General features: G+C 60.9%; 1 protein-coding gene across 1 annotated transcript; it reads right to left on the reverse strand.

Moving 5' to 3' along the window:
- Positions 1-323: 323 nt before the first annotated feature.
- Positions 324-15,770, reverse strand: EXOC3L4 (exocyst complex component 3-like 4). The gene is made up of 12 exons (XM_011951429.1): positions 15,763-15,770; positions 10,005-10,414; positions 7,805-8,459; positions 6,489-6,600; positions 6,165-6,287; positions 5,719-5,819; positions 5,485-5,565; positions 3,641-3,755; positions 2,999-3,118; positions 2,759-2,911; positions 2,025-2,146; positions 324-844 (listed from the first exon to the last, which is right to left on the reverse strand). Exons 2-12 carry the CDS (start codon positions 10,396-10,398, stop codon positions 652-654), a joined length of 2,169 nt encoding a protein of 722 aa, XP_011806819.1. The 5' UTR covers positions 10,399-10,414; positions 15,763-15,770; the 3' UTR covers positions 324-651.
- Between the last annotated feature and the right edge of the window lie 2,797 nt (positions 15,771-18,567).

An 18,567-nucleotide genomic window follows, 5' to 3' on the forward strand; every position in this document is an offset into this window, starting at 1 on the left:
CTGCTGGGAAGTCCCTCCCACGTCTAACCCAAATTCTTCAAGCTGCAGAACCAGTCTTGGCCTCTTTTTGTCCCCAGGAAGCCCCGACTCTGCCTTGGCTGAGACGAGGCTGAGCGGGCACCAGGCCAGTGGACCGTGCCGCGGTGGGGGCAGCCACAGGCATGGGCCTCCCCTGCTCTGGACCTGCCTCAGTCGTCTCATGGCTTCCACGGGCACCAGAGGGCCACCCACCAAATGGTGTCACCAGAGAGCCTCCGGCCTGGTCCTTCAGCACACTGGGACCCAGGCCCCCCATGCCCTGCCCACTCCTTAGGGAGGCACCATTTTAATTCACATTTATTTTTTAAATAAATACTCTGCTCTTCACTTTCAGACTGGAGGGTGAAGCCGGACAGTCGGGTGGGAGGCTCTCCATGACAGGCAGCATTGAGAGCTCTGCGGCCCCAAACACTCCCGACCAATGCCTGAAATGCCTCCTGCACGGCTGCTCCTTCTGGCTGGACAGCTGTGCTTGGCTGCTGACGACAAAAATTCCCTAACTGCAGTGTCAGAGTTGGGGGCAGGGCCCAGAGTGACTCCCTGGGCTCTTGGCTGAACCCCACTGACCACAGCCCCCTGCCAGCGGCCGGCCTCCTCTCGAGCCAGAGAGAACTAGATACAGGTGATTCGCACAGCCATGGCACTGGGCACCTTGATCTCCTCAAAGAGCACACGGCCCCGGGGGGACTCCGCACCCACCACCCCAGCTGCAGCTCTCAGCAAGTCTTGGGTGTGCTGCAGGAGATGCTGTTTCCGCCGGCAGCCCAGTCGGCGCAGCGCCAGAATGGCCAGTATGTGGTCCCGCCTGCAGAGACATGCGGGCGCTCACTGCAGGCTTACACCTCCGCAACATCCCCAGCCCCAGGATGAGGGGAACCCATGGGCTTGGGAGTTAGTGTGAGTCACTCTGCATTCCAGGAGTCGGTCAGGGAGGTCAGATTGAGGCCAGGAAGAGCTGTGCTGGGGGAGGGGGCAGAGCGTGGGCCGGCAGGGGAGGGGGGGGCCACCATAGCTGGGCTTGAAGGGGCACAGAAGAGGGGTGTGCAGAGTGGGGAAGAGCCCGCGCAGTGGCACAGAGGGAGACCCGAGGACAGGGTGGAGAGAGAGGGAGGGAGACCCAGGGACAGGGTGGAGAGAGGGGGAGACACGGGGTTGGGGCGCAGGATGGAGAGGGAGGGAGGGAGGGAGACACAGGGACAGGGTGGAGAGGGAGGGAGGGAGACACAGGGACAGGGTGGAGAGGGAGGGAGACACGGGGTTGGGGCGCAGGATGGAGAGGGAGGGAGGGAGACACAGGGACAGGGTGGAGAGGGAGGGAGGGAGACACAGGGACAGGGTGGAGAGGGAGGGAGGGGGTGATGCAACTGCGGGTGATGGGGCCGACGGGGTGGGGGGAGTAGTTGGAGGGGAACCCCCAGGGTGCCATGAGGTGCCACTCTCTCTCTGAGCCACAGCCTGGAATACAGGCCAGCTGGGGTCAGGGAATCTTCCCCCACCCCATGGCAGGGTGGCCCAGGGAAGGGGATGAAGCAGGGACTTTCTGTGAGCTCCACATCCCAGAATCTTCAAACGAATGGGAAGGGAGAGATTCGAGCTGGGATTTCCAAAAGCTTGGATGACTCACCGTCGCCCCAGCACAACCCGGGATCAATACCCTTCCTCCTGACCCGATCTCAGAATCCCCTGGCTTTCAGAGAGGACTTTCTCCCCAGGGGTGGGGGGCCCACCTTCCCCCTTGGATTCCAGGACTGGAGGTGTGCCACCCCCGGTAGGGCTGATGGAGGATGGCCGAGAACAGATTAGGAGAAGGAAGGGGTGTTCTCCATACCCCCTCCAGCCTTGAGGGTCTGAGGGTCCAAGGCCTACCTCCTGCCTCTGGTCTCCAGGCCCCTGGGCAGTCAGGTACGGGCTGGGGTCCCTCCAATACCAGCCCCTTGGCCCCGAAGCTCTGGTAGGAAGTTAGTGGAAGCAGGTGGGGTACGCACCTGATGTCGGGGTAGCTCCGGATGAGAGTCTCCAGGTGCCGCTGGATGTCGTCTTTGTAAGTCTCGCCCAGGATCTCGGCCACACACTGGATGGCTTGGTCCAACCATGTGGCCTCGGAACCCTGCGAGACAGAACTGCCACCTGCCCCAGGAGCCCTCTCCCCACCCCTGCTCCAACACCTGCAGGAGCACCAGGTCAGCGCAAGGTCAGCCCTCCTGCAGCGTCAGCCCTCCTGCAGTCACTTCAGCTCCGTGCCAGGACTGCCTCCCCCAAAACAGAACAGGACCGTGCCTGGACACCGAGGGCTCGTGGGCCACACAGCATTCATCCCCCCTCCAATCCCATCCTGCTCGGACAGGAAAACCGAGGCCAGCCTGAGAGTGCTGCTGCTGGGGGCAGACAAGGGATATGCAGGGGCGCTGGTGCCTCCCCTCTGAGGGTTCTGGCCTGAGGTGGGGAACACCTCCCACAGACCCTGATCATGAGATGGGGCTGTGACCTTCGCCCCTTCCCTGTGGCCCTGCAAACTGTATGCAAATGTCTGCAAAGTGCCGCCCTCCCACCTGGTTCCCCCCACCCCCCAGCCCCACAGGCGCCCCAGTCCCTGTTCCACCCGACCCAGAGTCAGGAGAACCACTCCCACCAAAAGCCCTTCTGGCACTATGGCCCTAGTCGCTGCCACCCCTCCCCGCACAGAGGCGAGCACCGAGGGGCAGTCAGACGTCGCCCCTACCAGGCCCTGGAAGGTGTCGCTGATGGCCTGGGCATCCAGGCTCATCTTCTGGGAGCCACGCATGCGCTCCACGGCCCAGAACCGCTTCCGTGGCCTCAGCGCCTGTGCCAGGTACTCGCGGACCACGAACCGGTGCACCTCCCGCAGAGTCTCCTGGGCGACCCAGGGTCAGGGTCAGGGTCAGAGTCAACAGCCCCAACCATGGGCACAGCCCTGCCAGGGCCCTCCCCCTCATGGTACCTGTGCCCGTGGCTGGGCCACACGCTGGAGATGACCGGTGAACCTCACTACCTTGTCCATGAGGGGACGCAGCCAGTCCTGCGTCAGCCAGTCCCTGGTGCACACAACCCTGAAGAGCGGCTGGGGAAAGAGGGGCTGGGAGTCTGTAAATGTGCACTCCCCCCCCAACCTAACCCCTCCCTCGAAGCCCAGTGTGCCACTCCTGACCCTTCCCTCCTGGGTTTGGGGTACCATTCCCCCTCCTAGCCACAGGTTGTATCAGGAGCACTTTTCCAGAATGCCTCTCCCGGGCCCCAACATCCAGGGGCAGGGTTTGAGTTTGTCCAGTCAGATGTGCTCAGGGTGTGCCCCGGGAAAGCCTTGAGGGACTGGGGGAGGACCCCGGGCCTGGCTCCGTGGACCCACCATCCCAGGCTTCGGGGGTGACCACTAAGAGCTGGAGACTGAAGCGAGAAGGCAGGCGTCTCCCAGCCGCCCCTGCTCAGCTGGGACCTCACCTGGGTCTCCTGCCCACTACCCTCCACACACCCATGAGCTGGCCCCTGGAATAAATGAACGCTGTGACCTGGGCCTCCAGGCTCTAGGAAATAGAGGGTACCTCCTGGGCATGGGAAGTGGGGAGAGAGGGCCTGTCACAGTCACCTGCAACTCACACTGCAAGCCCTGAAGCAGGTGCTTCTGGAAGCTGCAGGTGGCCGCCACCAGGGGCTTCTCCAGCTCCTCTTGAGTTCCTGGGAACCTGGAGAGAATACTGGTCCTGCGGAGTGGCCAGGACCAGCGATGAGGTGGGCAAGGGAGACCAGGCTGGGGAACAGGGCCAGGCACACAGCTGCACTCACTGAGACTGCAATGTGAAGGGCAGCCCATGGGGCTCCCCAGTGTAGCTGCCTGCAAGCAGAGTCAAGTAGGGGACAGCACAGAAGCCCAGGGAGCCAGTCACAGCGGGGTGGGTCAGGGGGTGGGTGACCCTTTCCCCTCTGGCAGCTCTGGGACAGACCTTCCATTCCTCTTGGTGACAAACAGTGCGGCATAGCCATGCCTGGAACACACCCTACTTTGAGCCTCATAACTGCCCCCTGAATGTGACAATGTCCCTATTTCACTGTTGAGGAAACTGAGGGCCAGGCTACACCTAGTCCCCACAGCCAGGGACACAGCAGGGCAGGCTGGAGTTCCATCAATGGTTTGGCCAGAGGTTGCCTACCAAGGGTCAGAGAATGCTCCCTGGAGCTGAAACACCAGGGTCCCAGGGCCAAGGACAAGCGTGGCACAGATTAAGGACAAGAGAGTGTTGGAGAAGCCGTGCCTCATGGTCATGCTTTGGATATAGGCAGGCCGAGTTCAAGTCTCAGCTCCACCACTTCCTGGCTGCATGGCCATGGGCAACTGGCACCTCCTTTGCAGGCTGTGCTCTGCACCTGTGTGTGGGTGTACTGCACTTGGGATGAGACCTGTCAGGCAGGGAAGGCATCACAAAGTGCCTGGCACTCATGCATGCTCACAAAGAGCCAATGGGAACCGAGTCCCCTAAGGCACAGAGTTCCCACACCGCCCCAGGGAGCAGGTGCTCGGATCCTATTTGACAGGTGGCAAAAGAGCCACAGAGGGGCAGTGGCTTGTCCCTGAGCACACAGCCAGCAGGTGGCACAGCTGCTCTCTGAAGTCAGATAAATGAGAAGTACTTCGGGACATTACAATTCACAAACTTTTGAAAAAGGATGAACCCAGACGGGGTGGCTCAGTCTGTGCCTCCGGCGCTGGCCGCCCTCCGTGCTGCCGCATCTGCTGAGGCCTGGCCTGGAGCTCAGGGCACAGAAGGCCGACAGCCACTGGCAGCCCACAGGGAGGGCCTCTGCCTTCTGGGGGCACAGAGACCCAGACCTCACCCCAGCACAGCCCAGGGTGCAGGCTGAGGGAGGCTTCCCAGAGGAGGAGGTGTCCCAAAATGGAAGAAATGCTGTCTGGGATGAAGGGAGGGAAAAACTGAACCCAGGGCAGCAGGCAGGGAGCTGGAACCCTCCACCTCTGCTCAGCCTTGAAGAGCCGCCCACACTCCCCCAGGGCCTCCGCTCAAATGGACACACACACACACACAGGCACACGGCACACGCCCCTCAGCTCTGACACACACACACCACTCAGTTCCACCCCTGCACGCACATGCACACACACCTCTTAGCTCTGACACACACACACACACACACACACCCCTCAGCTCTGCCAAACACACGCACATCACACACCCTCAGCTCTCCCCACATGCACACACGCACACGCACCCTCAGCTCCATCACGCGCACACACACACACACCCCTCAACTCTGCTGCACACACACCCCTCAGATCCACCAACACACAGACACAAACACACACACTCCTCACCTCTGCCCCCTCCACGCGCGCGCACTCCCTTCCATCCAGTTTCCCGGCGCTCGCGTGCCCCCTGCTGGTCACGCCGCGCCTGTGCAGGAGCGGGCGAGCCCTACCTGAGCTCCTCGCAGGCGTTGATGTAGGCGCCCAGGTGGGGCTCGCTCACCGCCTCCGACGCCAGAAAAGCCTTTTCAAACCTAGGACGGGATACACAGAGCCTTTGGGGACCCTCCCTGGCTGCGCGATGACCCTGGGTCCACCCTCCCAATCAGGTCCCTAGGCAGACTCCTCCCTCCCACCTGCAGAGCACACCAGGCTGGGTCGCTCCCCTACTTAGGATGCGTCCGCACCTGGGCACGAAGAGGCCGAGCGCCCGTGTGCAGATTCGCAGCGTGGTGGCCTCCAGCTCCGCGGAGATGGCGCCGGCCGCCTTCACGTGCTCAGCCACGAGCTGCGAGCGAAGTCCTGCACTGAGCGTGCGTCCCAGCCGAAGACCTGAGGCCGCGGCTCCCCTGGTAGCCCCGCCACACCTCCAGCCCGCCCCGCTGTGTCTCTCAGTCTTGGCTCCTCCAGCTTTCAGCCGCCCAACCGAGAGTCAACTCCTGCAAACCCCCATCCTGCAGCCTCCCAGCCCGTCGGCGCGCCGGGGCTCCCCGATTTTCCCCCACGTGGGGCCTCAGGCTCCCATCTAACGGAAGGGTTGGTTGGGACTGGATAGGAATGCGTTCTGGGTATCGCCACCGTGTGCGTGAGGCTTGAACACACGCCCCTTCTCAGCCCCTGCTCCCGGCCGCACCATGTGGACGTCCATGGAGAGCGGCGCCCGGTAAAGGCCCTGCAGCACCTCGGGGTCCTCGGCGGCCGCCCAGTGACTCTGCTCCAGCTGCAAGATGTTGTCGAAGCAGCTTGCGATCTTGGCCTGGGGGGAGAAGGGATGGGGCCGCGGTGAGACCCTCCTGGACCCCGTACCGCGCCGTCCGGGATTAGGGCCGCCCTGTCGGGTCACAAGCCCGCGCCGGGGGCCACAGGATGAACCAGCGCCAGCTCTGGCGGCGGCTAGCCTGGGCGCCGCACATCCCCCCAGGGCCCGCCCCCTCCAGCCTGACCCGCCCGGCCTGACCTCCAGGAAGCTGGTGTAGTCGCTTTCCAGTCCGGCCCACACGTCGGGCGCCAGGAGCGGGGGCAGGGGCTCGGCGGGCAGCGCTAGGCCCGGGGGGCCTAGGAAGTCAGGACTGGAAGGCAGGGCAGGGGGCTGAGGGCGGGCGCGGCTCTGATGCGGCAGCAGCTGCCCCTCTTCTGGCCAGGCTCAAAGTCTAGAGCCAATCCCGAAGCTGGGCATATCTGTACACACACACACACACACACGCCTCCAGGCTGCCATGCCACACGCCCTCCCCGGAAGCCTCTGACAGCTGGGTTCCTGCTTTCCTGCAGAATGCTGAAGGGCGGCTACCCAGATGGCACTCCGCCTTCTCCTCAAACACAGCTCAGGGGTCGGTCAACCTCCAGCCCGCAGCAGGGAGGCCCACAGCGGGGCGGACAGAGGTCTGACCCCATACAATTTAAGGAGAAATTTAAGGAGTGCGGGACTTCAGGCAACCTCCCCCACCTCCGCGGGCGCTCCTGCCGGTGGGGCTGGGAACCGCTCCGCAGGGAACGCAATCGTCCCATTCACAGAGCTGGAGGTGGCCGCTCCCGGCAGGCTGTACCCTGAACCCAGATGCCCGTCCAAAGGGGACAGCACGGGTGAGCCCACGCCAGGCGCTGTGAACCCGCGGGGGTGAGTCCGGCCTAGCGGGGTGCCCTTTTCGCTTTTTTTCTTTTCTTTTCTTTTCTTTTTTTTTTTTCTTTGAGACTGAGTCTTGCTCTGTCGCCCAGGCTGGAGTGCAGTAGCGTGATCTCGGCTCACAGCAACCTCCGCCTCCCGGGTACAAGTGATTCTCCTACCTCAGCCTCCGGAATAGCTGAGATTACAGGTGCATGCCACCATGTCTGGCTAATTTTTGTATTTTTGTAGAGATGGGGTTTCACCGTGTTGGCCAGGCTGATTTCGAACTCCTGACAGGTGATCAGCCCCCTCAGCCTCCCAAACTGCTGGGATTACAGGCGTGAGCCACGGTGCCTGGCCAAGATGTGCCCTTTTCTGATGCGCCCAAAGGCACTTGGTGGACCAGCACAGGCCCTACTCCCATGGGAACCTCCCCGCGGAAACTTTTCAAATTCTGGAACTGTGTATGGGTGACCCCTAGAAAACCTGGGGCAGGAGCGCCCCACGGCCTAACCCGTCGAGGAAAGCATGTCGAAGCCCTCGGCTCTCAGCCCTCTCCCAGGGAGGGAACAGAGAAGAAAGGCCTGGTGCTCCTCAAAGCGGGCTCCCCAAGGCCTGCGGGGGAAGCGGCAGCCGTCCTCTCCACTGGCGCCCTGGCCGAGGCTCACCTGCCATAGACGTTGGCGGCCCAGTCTAGCAGGACATAGAGCTGCTCGCAGCCGCGGGCGTCGCGCGCGAGTTCCTGCAGGCGCTGGGCCACCGCGCTGTGGAAGGCGCGCAGATAGACTTCCCACGCCGGGAAGCCGGCCGCCGCATAAGCGGGCTGCACCTCCTGCCGCACCTTCTGCAGATCGCGGCGAACCAAGCCGCCCAGCTCTGCCAGAAGCTGGGCCAGACCCGAGGCGCCCTCCGCCGCCGCAGAGGCCCACCCCGCGCCCGGCCGCCGCACGCGCTCCTGAGCGCTCCGCCGCACCGCCTCCTCCCAGTGCTGGCGCCAGTGGCGCGGCGTGCGCAGGAAGTCGCCGTCGTCGGGGGGCGAGGGGTGGGCCTCCTCCTCCGCGTTCACCACGCGGGCCAGCTCGGCCAGCACGGCCGTGTCCACGCCGTCGCTGCCCAGCGTTTCGCGCACGATGGCGCTGAGCTCGGCTGCCAGCCCGTCGTAATGCAGGCACACGTCCATGGCGCGCCGCGCGAAGTCCGTGGGGTCCTGCTCAAAGGTGCGCGAGGCCTTCTCCGCCACCAGCCGTGTCTCCAGGCGCAGAAGCTGTTCGAAGGCCGCCAGCAGTTGCCGTTCAGTAATGAGGTCGGCCACGGATTTGCCTTCTGCACCGGCACGCGAGAAGAGGGGTGGTGAGAGGGACCGCCCCAAGACCCCGACCGGGACGAAGACCTGCAGGCCGCGACTCAGTCTATCGGGGCTGGATTGCCTGGCCTCTACCAGATGCCCCAGCCCAGCTGAAGGCCTGCTCCAGGAACAACAGGCCCCAGCTGCGAGGAACCCTTCCTTAGAGTCACCTTTGAAGAGGCAGAACCTGGGGCCCCAAGCCTGGCTGAACAGAGCAATTTGGGTCAACCCCTACCTTCCGCCTGGCTCCCACGCCCACCTTGCACTCCCAGCTGAGCCGGACCTGATAGCCTCATGCTCAGCCCTGATTGCAGGTCTAATAGGGTCTGAGCTCAGGCGGGGCGTTTCCTGCCCTGTCCAGCTTTACATTCCTGCTGCTCCCCACTCTCCGCCAGCCTCCACCCAACAAGAGCTCTCCACCTCTACCGTGTCCCCCTCTTCCCAATCCCAGTGTATCCTCCTCTGGCCAATCCCCCTGACCTTCCCTCCAGGTACCTCTGCGAGCCTTTGCACCCTCTGCAACCCTGTGATCAGCTATGTGCATGGCCCTAGTTTGGCCAGGAGCCAGGCCCAGGAGCCAGGCTATGACAGGTCATGGAGAGGCTGGATATCTAGGGCCGGCCATGCAGATCTGGGTTCAAGTCCCATTCTCCATGCTGTGAGACTTGAGGCAAGTCACTCCACCTCTCTGAGCCTCACTTTTCTCATCTGCCCAATGAGGGGGCTCCCATTGCAGAGATATTGCAAGAATTTAAGGTGCAATTGTCCAGCTGGGCATGGTGACTCACACCTGTAATCCCAGCACTTCAGGAGGCCAAGGCAGGAGGATTGGGTGAGCTCAGGAGTTTGAGACCAGCCTGGACAAAATAGCAAGACCTTATCTCTACAAAAAAATAAAAATAAATTTAAAAATTAGGCCAGGCACAGTGGCTCCCGCCTGTAATCCCAGCACTTTGGGAGGCCGAGGGGGCGGATCACAGGGTCAGGAGCTCAAGACCAGCCTGGTCAATATGGTGAAACCCCGTCTCTACTAAAAATACAAAAAAAAAAATTTAGCCAGGTGTGGTGGTGGGCGCCTGTAGTCCTAGCGACTTGGGGGCCTGAGGCAGAAGAATCACTTGAACCAGGGAGGTGGAGTTTGCAGTGAGCCGAGATTGCATCACCGCACTCCAGCCTGGGCAACAGAGTGAGACTCAGTCTCAAAAAAAAGAAAAAGAAAAAAAGAAAAAAACATTTAGCCGGGTGCAGTGGCTCACACCTGTAGTCCCAGCTACTCAGGAAGCTGAGGTGGGAGGATTGCTGGAGCCCAGGATGTCAAGGTCACAGTGAGCTGTAATTGCACCACTGCATGCCAGCCTGGGTGACAGAGTGGAGACCCTGTGTCAAATAAATAAATAAGTGCACGTGTCTGGGGCCGGGGTTTGGGGAGCTAGGGAGGAGAGCCTTTCCAGAAGCCTCAGCTCAGCTGCCCCGACCTCTCGCCTGTTTCCTTTCATATTTACTGTTGTTTCTGAGGCCCTTACCTGCCTCGGGTTTCAGTTCCTCAGACGCTGCCCCAGTGGATGCCTGCTGGCTGACACCGTTCATGACCCCCGAGGGCACCTCAGGAGTGGCCTGGAAATGGCCGGCAGCTGGGCCCCCATCCAGGGCTTGCCGGAAGGACCGGAACAGGGAGCAGGAGCTTCGCCGGAACAGGCCCGTATCCTCCTTGGAGACCTGGGTCAAAGCCCGTTGGCTGGCCCGGGAGAAGGCCTGCCTCAAGGTACCCAGGCCCAGCCTTGTGCCATCCTTGCAGTGGGCATTGGACTCTTTCCTGCTGCTTGTTCGCCGGGAGCCCTGGGCTGGAGTCTGCGACTCCTCAGCCTCCTTGGGACTTTGCAGCTCTAGCCCAGGAGTCTCTGTCTGTGGCAATGGCATCTTGGCAGCAGGAGAGCTGAGGGCAAGAAGCAGTGGCCACAGGAGCAGACACAGAAACGTGGTGTGGCCCTGTGGGGCCTGGCCACACCCAGGGGCTTGGTCAAGGAAGGCTCCCCAGAGGAGGCAGCCCTCAGGCTGTCTAAAAGAAGCATCACCAGGCCACTCTCTTGGCGAGAGCCCTCAGTGTGCCAGGCCGCAGCTGGGCACAGAGATACAGACAGCTGCTTTCATCAGGAGCCTTTCCTGAGACCATCCCCCAAAGAGGGTCTCCCCAGGTGCCCACCATCACTTCGCCTGCCAGGCCAGACCCTCCCATTAGAATTGGAGAAGATCATTGACATGTAGGTTCTGGGGCCCAGTCCAGACCACAGCTCACAACACGCGAGGGCAGGACCAGCAGCCACATCCAGGCCTTCCCAGATGTTAGGTCCTGAGGCCTAAAACCCTCCCCCCAGCCCCCACTAGCTCCTTCACTGCCCTCCAGGTCCCTCAGCTCACCCCGCTTCAGCCCAAAAGGCCTGACTACTTTGGCTCAAAGGGGAGGGCAGGGACCCCCATGAGAGCCCACCCCTTCCCTGGGTGTCGCAGAGTCTGCTGAGGTGGCATGGGGCCTGAAGGCAGTGGCCAAGGCCACCCTGCTGCTTATCGTGGCTGTGCAGCCGCAGGGCCGGCAGCAGGAGGAGCCTCGGGTCTATATTTAACCAGGGACTGGGGGGTTCTCCACGCTGTTTCCCACCCATTGCCTCTCCCCCTCCCCCCACTCCTCCCCCTCTTCACCATAGCCTGCTCTGGCCCCTCCCCAACACAGGGAATGAGGGGGCTGTCCCAGGGACATGGGAGTGGCTGAGCTGTGGCTGCTCCTGCTCCCCCAGGGCCCTCAGCACCCTGGCCTGCCAGGCTCCACCCACACCCCCTTCCAGCCTGAGGAGTTTTTGCTTTCCTGGCTTTAGGTTGGGAGAGAGGAGGGGGCCTCCCACCCACCCCATTGCACAAGCTGGGCCATGGGTTGGGGAGGGCATTAGGCTGGCAAAGCCTCACTTTCCCCTAGGAGAAACTGGGGCCAAAGAAGGGCTGAACCTGCCCCTAGCCCAGCCCCAGGGTCCCCCACCCAGGTGCCAGGACCAAAGCCCCCGCCTGACCCACCACCCAACCCTTGGGTGACATCAGGCAGGAAATGTGCCTCCCCAGGCCCCAGTTTGCTGGGGTGGAATGACACCAAGGTGAGCAGGGCCCAGACCCCCACCCACCCTCGCCCTCCAGCAAGGTGCCTGCTGGGTCCAGCAGAGGCCTGCCTACCTACCTACCTTCCTTGAGGTTCCCAGAGACAGCTAAGCAGCTGGATGGAGGCAGGGGTGGGAGAGACACGGAGGTGGCTAAGCAGCTGGATGGAGGCCGGGGTGGGAGAGACACGGAGGCAGCTAAGCAGCGGGATGGAGGCCGGGATGGGAGAGCCAGGTGATTGATGGGGCTTATCAGCCCCGCCCTGGCCACAGGTTGGCGACTTCCCCCAGCGCCAGGGTTCAGGGACGCTGCCTGATTCAGACGTGACCCACACACTTCAGGGCGCCATCTGTCCCAGCCTCCGTTCCCCTCTCTCTCCCTGGTGCCCCTCCATGCTTGGCATGGGGGCTGGCGCCCAGCCGGGCAGGGGTGTCGTGAAGAGAATGGTTCGGTTTGGCACACGCCGCATCCACTGCTGTCAAGGGGACGGAGGCCGGGATGTGGGGCAAGGACAAGTCAAGCCCCGCCTTCTTGTTTGGGAGAGCTCACACTTAGTAAGCACCTACTGTATGCCCACGTCGATGCCTGACACAGATCAGCTACTGTGACAACAAAGTTAGGGGGTGTCATTTGCCCGTTTCCCAGGCGAGGAACCTGAGGCCCACAGAGGGACAGAGTCTGCCCCTGGCCGCGTAGCTCAGGCTGGGGAACCTGCCTGGGGCTGGGAGCAGAGGCAGGACCGGCCGTGTCTCCACCTCCAGGGAGTCAGAACTGCTGCCCAGAAGCCCCCCTCCCAGCGGGGAGACCCAAGGTGTCAGCAGGTCCCAGAGTGGGGTCAGATGTGGAGGTCCTCTCCCGGAAAGCCTAGAGGAAGGCTGGGTAAGGAGGGGCAGCTGTGCCGGTGAATCTCTTAGGAGGTTACATAGGCAGAGGCTTGAGGGTCACTCAGCCTGCTTTTGTCCCAAACCAGAACTTTGCTGAAGGGCCAGTAAGGTCCCTAGATGGCCCCTCAGCCTCCAGCCATGCCACATTCGACCCTGCAGCTCCCAACAGCTTCCCAAGCCATTCTTGACCTTCCCAAAGCAAAAGTCCAGCCAGGTCACTCCCCTGCTTTAAGCCCTTCCGTGGTTCCCTCCTGCCCGAGCCCCACAGCCAGGCATCCATCCTGGAACCTCCTTCCTCCACCTCTGCCTCTCGCTGATGACGCCTCACCAGCTTCCCCTGGGGTTCACGGACAGCCTGCATCCCACCCAGCCTCCTCTCTGTCCTCCCAGCTGCACGCCCAGCCTCCGGCTTCCCCTCCGGCCATTCCCTTTCCTGGACCCTGTTTGTTCACCAAATCTGACCTGGGTTTCAGGACCTCGGGGTTCAGATGCCTCGCACCACCTGCCGTCACCATCTATCCGTTCAGTGGGCACTCGGCATTGTCCCTGTGATGATGTGGCCCTCCTGCACTGGCCTGGCAGCCTCTGTCCATCTACCCCTGTCACCCCAGAGCACAGCCTGGAAGCAGGGGGAACATCGGTGTCAGGGTCGCCCTGCCTCCTCTGACTGGCCTGCCTGCTGCCATGCTGGCGCCTGCGGGGCCGAGACCTGAAGGCCCCTCTCAGCTCCCTCCTCCACCCCCCAAGGCTCTCGCCTGGCCTCTCCCTGTGCCTGCCTCCCCACACCCCCATGGACTGTCTCTGGCTCTCTTTTCTCTCTGTGTCTCTCTGTCCCTAGTGCCTGGAGGGTCCAGGGGGCCCCGGCTCCTATGCTGCCACTCCCTGATTGCAAGACCCTGGAGACTGAGGCCCGGCCTGAGCCCCGGGTCCCACTCTCCCCAGGTCAGGCTAATACACCCTTTGTGGGGCCAGCAGCAGGGGCAAGAAACCACCCAGAGACACGGTCACTGAGACCTCCCACCCCGGGCCACCCTAGCTGTGACCGAGAAGTCAAGTCTGAACTTCCCCACCCTTGCTACCCCCAGCCTCAGCTTCTACTCCCCGCTTTCCCCTAGACCTTCCTTCCCGTAGCTGCTCCTCCTCCTCCCGATCGCTCTGCAGTGCTCACCCACCCCCCAGCCTCCCACCTACGCTGGGACTGGGCCGTGGCTCCACTCCTCAACGCTCCAAAGGAGCCTCTGCAGGTGACTGCCTATACTGTGCCCTGGGCTGAAGCCCTGTGCGGGGCTTGTCCCCTCTCACTTCCGCACCTGCAATCCACCTTCACCTGATCACAGCCTCCGAGCTGCTCTCCTTTCCAGGCCCCCTCGATGCTGCCTCCTAGAATCAGTCATAAGAATCTTGCTAGCAGTTAGAGCGGTCTTCGGCCAACCTCCCCAACAGCACTTGGGTTTTCCTGTTGAGAGGTGGGACTGAGGGACAGGACTAGCTGGATTTCCTAGTCCGACCAAGAATCCCTAAGCCTAGCTGGGAAGGTGACCACATCCGCCTTTAAATACAGGGCTTGTAACTTAGCTCACACCCGACCAATCAGGTAGTAAAGAGAGCTCACAAAAATGCTAATTAGGCAAAAAGAGGAGGTAAAGAAATAGCCAATCATCTATCGCCTGAGAGCACAGCGGGAGGGACAATGATTGGGATATAAACCCAGGCACGTGTAAAACCGGGTTTTGAAAGCTTTCCTTGTAAACTTTCCTTTTCCTTCCAGCCCCTGCAAATAAGGAAAATGACAAGGATGTTTGTTCTCACCACTCTTAATCCTCAACATTTGCCTGGAGAACAAGTTAAGACAATAAGGAAAGAAAAATAGATAAGAGAGGTAAACACTGGTGAGGAGCAGATTAAATTGTCATTATTCATAGGTGATAAGATTGTTGGCTTAGAAAATCTGAGACTTGGCCAGGCGCGGTGGCTCAAGCCTGTAATCCCAGCACTTTGGGAGGCCAAGACGGGCAGATCACGAGGTCAGGAGATCGAGACCATCCTGGCTAACATGGTGAAACCCCATCTCTACTAAAAAAAATACAAAAAACTAGCCAGGCGAAGTGGCGGGCGCCTGTAGTCCCAGCTACTCGGGAGGCTGAGGCAGGAGAATGGCGTAAACCCGGGAGGCAGAACTTGCAGCGAGCTGAGATCTGGCCGCTGCACTCCAAGCTGGGTGACAGAGCAAGACTCCGTCTCAAAAAAAAAAAGAAAATCTGAGACTGAAAATTATTGGAGCTAATAAAAGGGTTTAGTAAGTTCTGTGCATTTATTATGTAAATACAAGCAATACCTTTCCTGTACCCCAGCAAAGCCTATTAGAAAGAGACACTTAAAAGACTTCCCTTCACAGTAGCAACAAAGCATAAGCCCCCTGGGCCACCGCTGCCCTCAGAAGCAGCACAGCTCTGTCCTTAGCTTGGCATTCAAGGCCTCTCCTAATGACCCCTCTGGCTTCAGTTCCAACTCATTCCCTCGCTCTGATCACTCAGAAGCACCCACGTCTCCTCCACATCTTTGCACTCTGCCTACAGTGAGCTCAGACCCTCCTTCTTCAGTTGTCAGCTCATTGAAGGCTCAGCAGAAATGGCTCCTCCCGGGAGAAGCCTTCCCTGACCAGCTGAGCCCATACCATGTTCGGCACCTCCTGCTCTGGGCCTGATCCCAGCCCTGGGCACACCTGCCATGACGGAGGTACAGTTACAGAGCCTGGAGACGAGGAGACTCCCAAGACAGGGAGTGAGCCTGACTCAGCCCCCAGCCATGGCTAGTACTCGGCACTTTCCCGGGAAAACCAGGCAAGTGAATCTGAAGCCTGAGCGTGAGCGCACGGGTATATGCACACTTTTCTGGGCATCGGTTTTGCACATCTGTGTGTTGACCTGAGAGTGTCTCCCTGTATGTGCGTGACTCTGCCCTGGAGTGTCCCCAGAGGGTCTGCCAGTGCTTCTGAGTCTGTGTCTGTGCCCGCATGCCCATCTTGGTGTCTTCGGTGTCTATCTGTGCTTCTGCCTGAGCGTGTCTGCCTGTGTATCGGGTGTGTACGTGTCCACTGTGGTTTGCGCTGGCCCTCTGGCCTGGTCAGCCTGCGCTCTGAGTAAGGCCCTTGGCCTGGAAGGCCACACGCAGAGCCGAAATGGTCCTCAAGCCCATGAGTCGCCACCCCCGCCTGCCCATAGCACCCCATGCCCTTCTGCTCCACTTGCCCAGAACATACCTGCTGAGCACGCAGCCTTGGCCCAGGAAGAACGCAGCCACCTGAGAAGCTGGCCCGTGGGGCCCTCAGAGCCGGGCCCTGGCCATCAGGCCTCCAGAGCAGCCCGAGCGAGTGACCAACAGCTGGGACTTCCCAGCCATGGTCAGCGCCTGCCAGGCCCACCCGGCCCCACCCACAGCCCTACCCCCCACCAGGACCCCATACTTTCACTTTCAGAGAAGTTCCCACTTCCTTTTCGTTCCGGAGGCAGTCACTCCAGCTTTCCATTCCAGACAGCTCAGGGCTCAGTCCAAGGGTCAGAGAACAAGGGAGAGGAAGGTTGTAGAGCTCAGCACTCAGGGCTCGAGGTAGCAGGGGGTGGACACTGCCTGCCACCTAAAACACCACCAGCCCCTCCTTTGCTCAGAGGCTAGCGGAAGCAGGCGCTGGCCTCAGGCGACACTCAGCCCACAGTGCCGGAGCCCAGAAGGACCCCTCCCTCCAGGACAGAGGCTCTAGCACAGGGCCAGTCCATTGAGTTCATCCCAAGACCCCTGCACCCTGCCTGTCAGGGAAGCTCATGGTGACAGTGAAGGAAGCAGTTGAGAGCCGCAGGCCATTCCTCGGGGCTTCAGGAGCTGGAGGAAGGGACGGGGTCCTAGGGACAGACAGGGCACACTCAGGAGTGAGGAAGGACGGCGTCCTGGGCAGGGGCAAAGGCGTGGAGGCCGGGGGGGAGGGTCAGGCGGGCAGCAGATGTGGGGAGCGCCACTGACACTTCCCAGAAGAGCAGCCTCACCCCTGCATAGGGGGATTCCGCAGCGAGCGTCCTAGGAACCAGCTCAGGGAAAATCCAAGGAGGACAGATCCAGGCCTGTCCCAACCTGGGCTGGGGCCACAAGGATGTGCGACGGGGCCGCCGCAGGGTACTGAGGTGGGCAGAAATAGCCTCCTGCGCCAGCATCCTCTGGCTGAGGGCAGGGGTGGCCCCGTGCACACAGTGTCCTAGGGCTGAGGGCAGGGATGGTCCCATGTACCCAGCATCCTAGGGCTGCCACAAGAGACCAGGGACTGAGCCTCGACAACAGACGTTTATTCTCTCCCCGTTCTGGAAGCCCGAGGCCCGCGATCAAGGAATCTGGGGGGCTGGTTTCTCCTGGGGCTGGCTCTCTTCTTGGTGCGTAGGTAGCCCCCTTCTTCCTGGGTCTCCACAGGGTCTTCCTCTTTGTGTCTGCATCCATATTTCCTCTTCATGTGGGTTGGGGTCCACCCTAATGACTTAATTTTAACTTATTACCTCTTTCAACGTCACATGTTTTTATAAGGAATTTTCCAAATAAGGTCACATTCTAAGATTGGACTTTTTTTTTTTTTTTTTTTTTGGTGACAAAGTCTCTCTCTGTCACCCAGGCGGAAGTACAGTGGCGCGATCTCGGCTCACTGCAACCTCTGCCTCCTGGGTTCAAGCGATTCTCCTGCCTCAGCCTCCTGAGTAGCTGTGATGACAGGCACGCACCACCACACCCAGCTAATTTTTTGTATTTTTAGTAGAGACGGGGTTTCACCATGTTGGCCAGGCTGGTCTTGAACTCCTGACCTCAGGTGATTGGCCAGCCTAGGCCTCCCAAAGTGCTGGGATTACAGGCGTGAGCCACCGCACCCACCCAACATACGCATTGTATAGGGGAAAAGCAGCTCGTAACAGACCGGAAGGTGCCTGAGATGCTGCAGTACCATCTGCAGAGGGGCCAAATTAGACTCAAAGATGCCAGTACCTCCTCCAGGAAACCCACCAATTAATCACTTGAGTCACTACCCTGAGCCCTGGGTTCCCTCTGTGAAGTGGGGTGCTAAGAGTCCCACTTCAAGCCCAAGAGGTGCCCAGCAGCCCACAGACCCGTCCTCCCAGCCCAGTCCCACCTGCTGGCCTGTCCCACCCCATCTGTCTCCAACAGGCAGAGATGAGGGGTAACAAGGAATAAGTACAACTGAACAGAGACAGCCGGGGTCCAAGGTGGCTGGCTTCCCAGGGCTCAGTGACCTGCTCTCGGCCACGCAGCTGCCCGGAGAGGCCAGGACTGCAGCCTAGGTCTCTGGTTCTGTAGACTGGGTCTTCCCATAGAGCCAGGCCCTGGTGGACCGCAGACTTCCTGGTCTGATCCTCCCACCTCCCAGCTCACAGGGCATGTTGGGGTCCTGGGACCTCCCATTATGGGTCACTCCATTCAATACACAGGTGCCTGAAAAGCTGGTGGTGCCCAGGGTCTGGGGACTGCTCCTGGACTCCCCTCAACTCCCATCTGCTCCCCACAGCCACCTGAGCCTGTGCCCGCTTTCAGCATGAGGTTGCAATGTTTTTTTCATGCTACATCCATGTTTTTCCCGAAGTTTCTCAGTAAAATCCCTTTGGAAAAACCCCAGCCTTGTCTCAAAGAAGCCTGGGGCACAGGGTTGGTCTGGGGTCAGGGGAAGGCAGGGTGGGGGGCCATTAGGAGGGAGAGGCCTAGCCAGGGACACTGACTAGAGGGCAAACCCAGTTCCCCACGACCTTGGAGAGGCACTTCAATCTCTGAGCCTCAGTTTACTCCTCCAGAAAATGGGATTGTCGTCGGGATCAAATGGGTTCACCTTGGCTGAGGACCTGGCTCCCAGGTAGGGAAGGCCAGGGAGCAGGACCCCCGCCACCAGATGCTTTCCTGACCGGGGGCTCGCTGAGAGGCCAGGCGGCCACACCTGGGCTGTAGAAGCCAGACGCGGCCGCTTCCACCCTCACTGCGGCCCCGACCAGCGTTAAGCGCAGCGTGAGCCGCGGAGACCCAGGCTCCC

Source organism: Colobus angolensis, unplaced genomic scaffold, assembly GCF_000951035.1.
Source record: "Colobus angolensis palliatus isolate OR3802 unplaced genomic scaffold, Cang.pa_1.0 Scaffold32, whole genome shotgun sequence".
NCBI classification, from domain to species: domain Eukaryota; kingdom Metazoa; phylum Chordata; class Mammalia; order Primates; family Cercopithecidae; genus Colobus; species Colobus angolensis.

Coding starts and splice junctions, on each gene's coding strand:
- EXOC3L4 (XM_011951429.1), bottom strand. CDS start 10,398: ATGCCATTGCCACAGACAGAGACTCCTGGGCTAGAGCTGCAAAGTCCC. Junction 5,820..6,164: donor TCTCCATGGACGTCCACATG/GTGCGGCCGGGA, acceptor CTTCGCTCGCAG/CTCGTGGCTGAGCACGTGAA. Junction 5,566..5,718: donor CTCGGCCTCTTCGTGCCCAG/GTGCGGACGCAT, acceptor ATCCCGTCCTAG/GTTTGAAAAGGCTTTTCTGG.